The following is a 12,159-nucleotide window of genomic DNA, read 5'->3' as shown; positions in this document are numbered from 1 at the left end:
TCCTGTGGTTGCTTAATCTGTGGTCTGGATCAGGAGATTTAATTCTAAATAAAATCTCCTGCTATCTCACTTGGGAACAGATGTCCAGAGTAACTTTCTACTAATACATACTCAGTCTTGAATTTTTGACTTTAAGTCCATCACACAGAACATGTGTAAAATTGTCTAAAGTTGAAAACTTGCTCCATGATAATTTAAAGTGGCACTTCCACCTAAAGACACTCACATCACAAACCTGGGTCTAGTTATCTGAAATGGTCATGAAAATCATTTCCTTAGTCCTTTCCCCTTAGACTTTGTGTCAGGGTACAATCATAGAAGCAAATTACAAGTGATCTAGAATAAGAGGCTCACTGTAGGGAATAGCACTCAGGCAATAGCTAGAGCCGGTGGACGGGTCTATACAAAGCTGTTATCTTTGCATCTGGTGTTGAGCCTGAATTCACTGTTAGAGTGTCATTTGGGAAGGAAAGTTGGATGTGGACAAAAGCATGGACAGACTGTGACATGTACGGATACTAGAACCCATGAGGACAATGGTACCCACAAAGACACACTAAAACTTGTCTGTCTCTCACCTCCTTCAGTCTCACAATGGTGGGTGACCTCAAGGAGATGTGGGTGTCATTTACCCTCATGCTACACGCATACTTGGTCCAAGACAAAGAGAAGATGAGGAGGAGATCGGGTGGGCGGTAGAGGAGTTGTGAGTCAACAATAAGATGAGCTAGTTCATCAGCAGCCACATGTGTGAGTTGCCCAGTTCCTGGAGCCCTGCACCAACCAGCAGAGCATAAGAAATGTGGCTACTTCATGACAACTACCTTCTAAACCTTGCGCAAGTCTTTTTTGTGGCCAACCCTAACCCAGAACAATACAGGGAAGCAAATTCTGGGACATAGATTTCCAGATAGTTGAGACACTACAAAGCTACTACAGTACCCTCTATGTCAACTGTCACCCATCTATACCTCTTTTAACAACACAACTTTCAAATAAACACAACAGCAAAACTATGCTTCCTGTTAATAAGATGCAGTTATTCCCCATTCAACCAAAACCAAGCTAACCCTCTCCCGAAGAGAGTACACCCAGTTAATTTATCCATTTTGGGGTGGTGTTCTTTCCTCTTATACCTCATTCACACTGTCCCATTGAATCCTGCATCTTAATCACTGAGATACAATGAGATATGAGATAAACATATACTTGCACATCATATGTTACCACAGGCAGACAAGTAGGGGAGAGATTTAAAAATGGTTAATGTATACATAACCATATTCATATCAAAATGAAAAAGAAATTGTCATAAGTATTATAGTTCTTGTTTCTGCAAGTGACCACATGATTGTAGGTGGTATTTATAACTACCATTTCCATTACCCATTCCATAACCTATTTGCTCATAGCAAGTACCTTCACTCACTGCTCTACTTGACTTCCTAAAAAACAAGTTTCTTATTCAGGAGCAATGCTATGTGGAAAACCATAAAGATGAATAAGGAATTCTGCAAGTCCACCACTGTGGTTTTGGCAGAAATTTGCAAGGCATTGAAGGCAAATCCAGGGGTCTATTTCAGTGGAAATAATCTTGCCACTATACAGGGAAAATCGATATATTGTATTCTGGGAAATATCATTAAGAATGATGCCTGATTTCACATCAGAAGTCACCAAGTGAAAACATTTTTGAAGTGTTAAAACAAATAAATAAAACTTTGAAACTGGCTTCTTATGAACATGAAAGTATATTTTAAAATTGTCTTTGTTAAAAATCACTGCTAGTAAGGGGGAAAGTCAAGGCACAGAATGGTAAACTGTATTTGCAATGCATATTTCTGATAAAGACTCAAATGCGATATATATTAAAAGCTCATGTAAATCAATAAGAAAAGAGTTAGTAAGAATGGCAAAACCTTGGAGATCCAATTCAGAAATATTATATCCAATACCTAATAAATATACAAAATTATCATTATTCATCAGGGAATATTATTATTATTATTCTTTAGGGAAATGAAAATAAAACCTCATCTGTGTCCTTTTAGCATCCTGAGTGAATCAGTATGGCTAGGAGAATAGGACCTAAGAAGAGAGGGAAAAATAATGACTGTCTCCAGGAAAATAAGTGCTTAAGTAAATTTCTTAGAAGCTCCCATCATTGAACTGATGTGGAGAAAACAACAAGCAGTAACAGAACACAGACCTGGACATTGAAGGAAAGGAAGGTTTTACTAGAAAAAAGAAAGTTGGTCCTTATTGGGCTTACTATATGTCAGGCACTGTAGGATGCATCTCAGATTCATTATCTAATTCAAATATCATAAACCCTATGAGATAGATTTTATTGTTCCAATTTTTTTAATTTTTCAGAAATAAGAAAGTACTTTCCTAACTGTGAATATCATCTCTAACTTTTATTGCCAGCCAGAGTGTAGCATTTATGGGGCTCCTAAAGAGCAAGGTTGAACTATGGAGAAGCACTTGGCCCCAGCACAGGGTGGCTGGATGTCTCAGTGATGGTGACATTACTGGTTTAAACAGGAACCTAAAGGGAACTAGGAAAGAAGATGCCAAACCTAGGCACAAATTGCCCTAGGATCAATAGATGAGGAAATCATCCGCTAATCAGTTAACAGTGCTGAATGCTTTAGCAAGTTCCTTATGCAATAGTGTGCTGGGAAGAATAAGGTACCTCAGGGAAAGATATTATTCCTTAAACGCTCCAAGGATGTTTCTATATCAAGACCTGTGCTCCTTGCCTTTGTCCTCTCTATTGTGATGTTATGCCCCCAAATATCTACATGGTGCACCTCTGAATTCCTTCATGTCTTTACTCAAATGTCACCCCTTTGGGAATCTTTTATCTTTTATCTCTTTAATCTTTCTATTTTCCTTCCTTGAGAATCAGGCTCTAGCACACTGCATGCAGCAAGAAAGAGAGCTGAAGCACTGCCACCTGGTGTCCTGCTCAAATATTTTGTGATGCCTACACTGGCCTCGCTGCTGCCCTCTAGTGACATTGGGTAAAATTGTGGTGAAGCCTAGTCACAATAGAAGCTGCCATTGCTGAACCAGTCAGTAAACTTCCCAATGCAGAAATCAGGAGAGAGAGGATTCAGGAGAACTGGCTGTTTTTTTTCTTTTGCTAGCCAGATGTGAAAGCGATTGATTTCAAATGACATATACAACACATGAGATGATTTTGCCTGTAGAGTTATAGGCTACCTTGGAAAGAAAGCTCAGAATTGTTGTGCAAGTTTGGGGTTTCTTCTCTGGTAAGTATAATTGTGTCTACTGCTCTGTCCTTTCTTGTACTATAGCAATATCCTGAGAAGTGGGAGCAAGAGTCAATAATGGGAAAAAATAAACAATTGTAGCCAATACTGTGTGGTACACTCATTTCATATTATAATATGCCCACCCAATCTCTCAATATAACACCTTAATGAATTGACTTCTCATTAACAGTAAGAACATGATAGACCATGGATACTTACGATAACACATGAAATATGCCAGGTAACCTGCTACATATATCTCAGAAAAATATTGAAATTGATCTTGGGCTATATTCCTCTGCAATTTCAGATTCTGTCTCCCAACCCCCCCACCCCCACCCCCACCCCCACCCCCCACAAGATTCTGCACCTTGCCTGCAGCTGGTTGACTGCCTAAGCTAGGGAACGTGTTGTGTTGGGTAATTTGAATGTGTGTTCTCACTTAATTCTTACTGGAACCCTTCAAGGTTGGGTCCATCCTACTTTAGGGAGACAGTGTAGCAAAGTGCTTGAGACCAAAGACTTGGGTTGTATTTCTAGATCTACCACTCGGTAGCTGAGTGATCTTCGGAAAATGACTTAATAATTTTTATGCTTCCATTTCCTCATATCTACCATGTGGATATTGACAGAGTCTACCATGCAGGGTTCTTATGAGAAGTGAATGAGATGATGAATGCCAGTGCTGAGCCCAGCACCCCCAGAAAGATACTGGCTACTTGCAGAAAAGGGAATTGAACATGAGAGAGGTTCGATACCTTGTCTGGTGTTACAGAATAAGTGTCGGAGTGGAGCCCTCTCTCCATACCCTGTCTAGAGCAGATGCCTTCCCTCACCCCAAGAGCAACTCTCTAGCTCAATACAATACTGTATTTTTTAAGTGCTTATCACTATCTATAATTATCTTTTTAAAAAAATCCATTTTTTCAATTCTTCCTCCTCCTACCACACTGTAGGCCTTTTATATCCTTTCACTACAGAATCCTCTATGAGTGAACAATACTTAGTGCAGGAGGCTCAATTTATGTGTGTGTGTGTGTGTGTGTGTGTGTGTATATATATATAAAAGAAATGTACAAAAGATAAAATTATTTCTAGAGTCCATGCTATTCAAACACTGATATAAAAGCTTAAGCTGGACTAATCTTTGTGTTGTTTATCTAGAACTGTCAATATGTATATCCTGCAAGTCACTTCATCTGAGATTTAATTTATGCAATATATCTAGTGATCAATTGGCTTCTCCTCGATTTCAGGTAAGGTGGGTTGCTGAAGATTACAGGATTCTACCTTACTAGTTGCATGAATGTCAAGGCTGTTGGAGGTATTCCTGTCTTATTCTGGACACATACCTTCCAATATCCGGGTGAAGTTTTCAATGGATCAGTATTTTCATCAGAAATACGCTTCACAGCAAGTAGGCTTTATGATGGTGTGGTCATACCCACACCATCCTATTCATCAAGTGGTCTGATCTGGAGGAAAAAAAAAAGGAATTTTACTTGTACTAGTTTCTGTTTGTCTAGCAGTCCATTCCTAACCTCAGCCTTTGCACTTCTAAATTGGGAGACATTAATGAGATTTTTCAGGATTTCCTTTATTAACCACAGTGGCATCTCTTTTCTTGGGAAGGAAAGTCAGAGGTTAGCCATTGAGATATCTTCCAATCCTGTTCCACTTTCCAGAACACTGTTTGAGTGTGTGGAAGGTACTGTTCCCTGAGTTTAGTACCTTCCCCATGCTCTTTCCTTTATTTATTTCAGTTGTTCACTGGAAAGAAGGTTATATAGTCAATTTACACTGCCAATTTTCCGGAAGTACATTTAGATTCTGAACAATCTTAATTACTGCTATCTTGTACTGTTAAATTTCCCCTGGATGTCTTTTTTTTTTTTCCAGCTGTTTTTCAAGCTTACAGGGAACAGAGAGTATTGCTTTCATAATTTTCAGATCTCTTAAGGATATTCTGGGCACAAGATGACTGTTTAAACTAATATGCGTATGTCCAATCAAACTAGCATTATTCCTGGACTGTGACACGGGCAACATAGAACATAATTCTTATTTACTTTTAAACAACGCTATTTGAGGTAAAATTGACATTCCACAAAATTCATCCATTTTGAATGTAGAGTTCAGTGATTTTTGGTAAATTAGCTGACTTATGAAACCATTACAATAATCCAGGTTAAAACACTTTTATCACCACAAAAAGCTCCTTCATGCTCAATTATAGTTAATCCCTGTTCCGATACCTGGCCACAGGCAACCAGTGATCTACTTTATATCTCCATAGGTTCCTTTTCTGAACATTTCATGTAAATGGAGTCATTCAGTACATTTAAGTTGTTCCATTTTTTGGCTAGTAGAAAGAAACCCAAAAAGCAGACTCCTGTTATTTTTAGAACATATCTTCTCTACCATTTAAAACATTTACTGAGTATCACAAATGTAAGTGGCATGGCAGATTCCAAACACCATGGACTCCTTACCAGATAGATATGTGTTCTAGTTATTACCAGGTGTTTGACCTGGAGTGAATTCCTCAATCTATTTCAGCTTTAGTTTTCCTGTTGGTAAATTGGGAATGATAGTAATTCTACTGTATGATTTCTGTATTCGAACAACGTACATAAAGCAATAGATAATTTAGCACATAGTATGTGTGCACATTTATAATATGAGGATTTTGTTGAAAGTTCATATAAAAGATTCCTAACCAAAGTGTTTTTCCTGCCACAAATTGCCATCCCAATCTCTCTCAAGTTGAGTAATTGCAGTGCACGATGGGGCAGCCCACTTCTGAATGGTTGTCAGCTCTCTTTGTGCTGTGGACTCATGGGGGATGTCCTCACTGTTTGTGAAGCTGGTCTCAAGAAAGCAGTGTTTGAGCCCTCCTTTTGAGTGACAGGAAACTGAGTCTAGGTCAGAAATTGTTGGTGTGTTTCTAGGATTTGTATGGGGGCTTGTCTCTGATTGGCTGGGCAACCAGATGCAGAATCCTATTTTCTGAAGAAGAATATTCCTCTGCTGAGGATACCTGGGCAGGATAAATGGAGAGGAATCCTTTGCCAGCTCCACTGTTAATCCTGTGACTTCATCTTGGCCTTAAGTCCAGGGGCTGCTGAAGACATTCTGAACAGTTGTGGCAGTGATGGAGAAGGAGGGGGATGTAGTCACGTAACTCTAGGTTCTATCTGGGAACGTGTGAAGACAATGAATACTCTGTAGAGAGATCAGTGTATGTCTGACCCTGCCTTTCTGAACAGAAATGAGCAGCATATTGAGTGTGGAACAGATTTCTCCATCTCTGCGTGTTCAGAAAGGAGGGAGCACCAATTTCACCTGCAGTTTCCCTACCAGCTCTTTTTATGCTTTATACTGGTATAGATGGAAAGCTGGAAAAAGCCCTAAGGACCTGTTTTAATGACTGTAAATGAGGATGAAAAGGAGGAAGGATAAGTAAGAATCACTCTGAATACTAAGAAGGGTTACAGCTGCATGTACATCAAAGGATCCCAGGCTGAAGACTCAGCCACGTCTCTCTGTGCCTGCACACAGTGCCCTTCAGCCTCTGCAGCCCATGCCCAAGCATGTGCCTGGTGCTGCTCTGGTACCAGCATTGAGAAAGAGCCATGTGTGAGATGGAAACGGCAAATTCAATGAATTACAGTGTTTGCTATAACCAGGGGGAAATGCAATGATACATAAACAAGCGTTCCAGTCACTGTACCTCCGTCAACTAACAGGACTGTCATTACACATCACTGACCTCCATTCCCACCAGTATATTGGCCATATCATTGAATCAGATTCCTAGCCTCCTCTTTTGCCATGATTCCAAGTGAACTAGATAGTTTCTCAAACCTTTCTAAAATAATCTGATTAAAGTAGGGTAATATTCACCACTCGTTGCTACATCCTACTTCATTGAAGGCATGTTCTTCAACACAAAAAGAAAGAACAAAGAAGAGAAATAGGAAAAGCAAATAATTTTTTATTGATTTCTCCTAGGTTTTCACAAAAAACTTTCTTGAAGATTTTGAAGTGAATATACCTTCTTTTCCGTAAGGGAGTTAACATCCGAGTGCCCTATAAGCTCACTCTCATGTGGCTCATTTCCAAGAGTATTAGAGTGTATTATGTGTTGACTATTCATGCTCTCTCACCCTTACTATGCTAATCTTTAGCTGGAGTATATTTTCTATACTTGGCCTCACTGTGGACTTTGGACACGGCAATGTGACCAGCTTTGACCAATGGAATGTGAGTGGATAGGAAGTATGTTATATCATAGCTAAAACTAAATATATTCACATGGCATGTCTTCTTTTGTTTCTTCCCTGCACTTACCAGGTAGTGGTTGTCCTTTCAGCTTTTATCCATAATGTGAAGAAGACGCAAGGTACAGAATGAAAAGAAAACTCATAGTAGCAGAACGGAATCGTCCTGTATCCAGGAGCAGAGCCTCAGAGTGCTGGGACTGCAGTTGACCCACAGCTAACATACCATGGACAACTCAGTAAACTTTGTTCTTGTGAGCCACTGACATTGTGAGGTTGTTTGTACTGAGCATTACCCTAGTCAAAGTTGACTGATATATGAAGTCATATCAATTCTGTCTTCTAAATATTTCTCACATTCAACCACCTCTTTTTTTTTTTGCTGTATGCGGGCCTCTCGCTGTTGTGGCCTGTCTCGTTGGGGAGCACAGGCTCTGGACGCGCAGGCTCAGCGGCCATGGCTCAGGGGCCCGGCCGCTCCGCGGCATCTTCCTGGACCGGGGCACGAACCCGTATCCCCTGCATCGGCAGGCGGACTCTCAACCACTGCGCCACCAGGGAAGCCCCAACCACCTCTTTTTACTTGCCTTGTTACTATCCTGGTCCAGGTGCTCATAACCTCTCACTGAGTTGGTTGGAATAACTTCTTAAATGTATCCGCTATCCATGAGCTCTTACTTCCCAAATCTATCTCTGAAGTTATCATTCTAAAATACACATCAGATTAGATTGCTGTTCTATTTCAGGACCTTCTATGGCTCCCCATGACCCAAAAGTAAAAACCAAGGTTTATGTGGCCATCTACAGTATTACTTCCAGTAAGTGTTCATCTTCCTCCCCAGTATTACACCAAGATTTCTGAACATCAGCCATATCAAATGAACTCACTCTCATATTTTCTTCTTATAAATATTATTTCTTTCTCAAGTTGGCAAAATCCTATTCAATCTTCAGGACCCAGTAAATGTCACATTTACTTTTAAAAAGATTTTCCAGGTTACATAAATTATATTTATTTGCCCTCTCCCTCTTTTAGTGTCTGTACACAGTTTTGCAATAGCACGTATCTACTATGCTGAGAATATTTTTTGGTTTTAACTCTTCACTAGTCCAAATTCCTCAAGGATGGGGGCCCATACATATTATTCTTTAATCCCAGCTGTTATTATTGTCCCTGACTTACAAGAACCATTCAGTAGATCTGCCTACAGCTTGACCACAGTTTAGACAAGTGCACTGATTAATGACAGGTGGTTTGTGAAGCTGGTTTATATGAGTGGGCTGGAAACCTTCCACTACAGGAACACTTGAAGATACTTCTACTTCATTATATCCCTCAAGCCAACATATGGCTATGTTTCCCACTCTTACACCTGGTTCTTACTTAAACCATCATCCCAGGAGGCCAATGTGTCCCCATCTAAGCATATGTATCAACACAGCCATACAGAAGTTTGTCTCCATATATTCGTGGTTTTTAACATCAACTGTAAATGAAATGGTGCGTGAAAATTCTGTATGTTTTTATAACGTATCATTTCTATACTTTACGATATCTCCTTTGACTCTCTTCACTCTTAGTACAGCTTACCCAGGACCTTTTGATGAGTCATGGTAGATGACCGTAAAGACAACTCATATCATTAAATGAATCTTCCTCAACCTTCTGCTTTCCACATGAAACATTCCTGCTTTTACACATATAATTCACTTTCCCTCCCCTAATAATAAAAAAGATATCTCTCTTCCTTTTAAATAGTGTGCCTCTGTCCAAACGCTTCACCAACTCCATTCACTTTGACTTCTCTGGCACCTCAGTCCACTGATCGTCCAAACTCTATGGTCTGGTTCTTCAGGACTTTCTTGCTACTGATTTCTTCCCATCATTTAAAATATTCAAGCATGCTCCTCTGAAAAAATATTTAATATTCCTCCAAACTCATACATGCCTCTCCTGTAACCAATCTATTTTTTCTCAGAAATACCAATGATCTCTTTATTATTAAATCCAAAAGGTATTTTTTACCTCCTTCATCTAGACAAGTGTTTCTCAAATTCTAATGTGTGCAGGAATCTTATTAAAATGCAGATTCTGACTCAGGAAGTCTGGGTAGGGCCTGAGCTTCTGCATTCAGAATAGCTCCCCGGTGATGCACATGCTACTCACCTGCAGACCACATTCAGAGCAGCCACTTTCTGTAGTGCTTGCCACTCCTTTCGGAGACTTTTGTGTTCCTGGCAGGAAGGAGATGAGGAAGGTTCACAAAAATTGTGAACTGCTCTTTCTTTCTCTATCTGACCAATAGAGGGGGCTGTTGTGTAAACTGGAAATGGTTTTTCTATATAAGATCAGAATAATCGCACAAAAACCTTCCTTCCCTACAGTTTAAAGAGATATTCGGACACCACTTTTTGCACAATGACATGTAAAGCATCTCAGACGCCCGAGGCAAGCAGTCTTGTTAAGACAGCCTCTCTCCCAACACACCTTACAACGTCCATCAGAAATCTAAATCCTGTGTCATTCCTTCTCAACCTCACAGCAACCTGGGTTCAAGTCCACCAGTCATCAGACTTTTGTTTGTGGAGAATCTCCCAGAAAGGAGCTCACTGCCTCCTCACTGCTCTGCCATGACCCTGGTGTTCACCTTGATGCTTGAGGTGCTCCTGTTCCTGAGTGAGTACTGTTCCATTTTACTCTCTTGTCCACACATGGAACATTGCTTTGGACTGACTTTGAACAGAGACTTTTTGTTCTGGCTGAGTTCATTGATTCAGCATTGATGTTTCAGGAGGAGCCGGAGCCCAGTCGGTGACCCAGCCTGACGGCCACATCACTGTCTCTGAAGGAGCCCGTCTGGAGCTGAGGTGCAGCTACTCATCTTCTTCTTCGTCCTATCTCTTCTGGTACGTGCAGTACCCCAATCAAGGACTCCAGCTTCTCTTGAAGTACACATCTGGAAACAGCCTTGTCTCAGGTATCAAAGGTTTTGAGGCTGAATTTAGGAGGAGTGAGAAGTCCTTCCACCTGAGGAAAACATCAGCCCATTGGAAAGACTCAGCCAAGTACTTCTGTGCTCTGAGTGACACAGTGACTAAGACTACAGTGGGAGCTGAACACCAATCTCCTGAGACTTAGTAGCTTAAAGACTCAGGGTCTCAGCCTATGTTATTTTCAGGATGTTGGCATGTTCTGTGAAGGCAAACAGTACAGAGAATACAGAATCCTGAAAGTGTCTGGTTCTCATGGGCATCTTAGATTTCTTTTCTCTTTCTTTATTCTTTTGCAAAGGAAAGACTTGTTTTCTTAATTTCAGTGCTCTCAGTGGTCTTGAGGCTGGTGGGTGGTTTCTTGTCAGTGACACCTGAGCAGGCTGTGCCTATACTGTACTGTTTTGTTCAGAGTAAGTTTTTATGTCATAAAAAGAAAACCCAATCTTAATATTCTTTTTCAAAATATAGTTGACAATTCCAAGGTATTTGTTCTCACTTACTTAGTTTGGTTCAAACAAATGGGATTCTGGTTGGAATCACATTGGAAACTGACATTTTAGGATATTATGTTTTCCCACCCAAGAATATTATATGCCTCTTCATTTATTCAGGTCTTGTTTTAGTCCTTTAAAAGTAAATTTTGCTTGCTTGTTTCCAGAAAAGTTGGAAAAAATGAAATGAATCACTGAATAAGTGGAGAGTTGATGTCTAGTATTCTGTGTCTGTTCCTCTCTCTGAACAGGGAAGAGAGCCAACAGAAAGTGGAGCAGCATCCCCAGTCCACAAGTGCCAGGAGGGAGAGGTTTCTATTTTTAACACAGCCACACACGCAGCAAGAGTGACAGTTCCAACCATTAAGAAGAACATATCTCTGTGCAGGTCATAGGCTCAGACTCCACCTTCTACTCTGTAATCATGGGGACGCCGCCCACGTTCAGTCTGTTCACAACCCCACAGAAGGAGGCACTCACTTTCACACAAAATGATGTTTCTCAGAATTCATACCTGAAGTTGTTCTGTTTCCTCCTTTCTGCATACTTCGTTAGGCAATATAAAAATATTTTATGAATGATGATTGTACACAAAGAGCTTACTACCTAACAGTCATAGGAATATCTCTCTCATTAGATTTAAGCTTTATGAAGATACCAATTTTTTTTTTTACCAATACGCATTCACTGAACAATGTTGAAAGAATGAATGGCTGATAATATTTATACCCATATATACAGGCAAATTTATAGCCAATGGTTAGAATTTGTATGGAAACTAATTTCAGCTCCCTATAAGGAAAAATGAACAATTACAGGCTTTTCAAAACAAAACAGACAGCTTTGAGGTGTAAAATATTCCTCATTACAGGAACTAGTCAAAGAAAAGTGGAATGTCCATTTTCCAGTGATTTGCAGAAACGATTACAAAACAATATGATTTTGCACCAAACTAAGAATTTTAAGTTTTAAATGAGGGAAAATACCGTGAAAGAACTGAACAACCAAAAAGCTTGTAAAATTCACCACAGATTAAAAAAAAAAAATCACTTCCAAATTCATGGAAATTGGATTTTGAATTTTTACTTGACGCATGTGTAGGAATTT

General features: G+C 39.8%; 1 long non-coding RNA gene and 1 gene segment (V, D, J or C); one reads left to right on the top strand and one right to left on the bottom strand.

Annotated features, from left to right (window-relative positions):
• Positions 1-12,159, bottom strand: part of LOC137226362 (uncharacterized) — a 684,033-nt gene that overhangs the window by 173,194 nt on the left and 498,680 nt on the right. Inside the window, exon 8 of the long non-coding RNA XR_010944326.1 lies at positions 4,637-4,759. This is a non-coding gene — a long non-coding RNA (uncharacterized lncRNA). The remainder of the gene's footprint in view (positions 1-4,636; positions 4,760-12,159) is intronic.
• Positions 9,987-10,706, top strand: LOC137206940 (T cell receptor alpha variable 8-4-like). The segment is given in 2 exon segments: positions 9,987-10,244; positions 10,360-10,706. Coding segments are annotated over 2 exon segments (605 nt in total).

Source organism: Pseudorca crassidens, chromosome 1 (assembly GCF_039906515.1).
Source record: "Pseudorca crassidens isolate mPseCra1 chromosome 1, mPseCra1.hap1, whole genome shotgun sequence".
In the NCBI taxonomy this organism is placed as follows: domain Eukaryota; kingdom Metazoa; phylum Chordata; class Mammalia; order Artiodactyla; family Delphinidae; genus Pseudorca; species Pseudorca crassidens.
The sequence above is the reverse complement of the archived record's forward strand: the minus strand, read 5'-3'. Positions and strand labels throughout refer to the sequence as shown.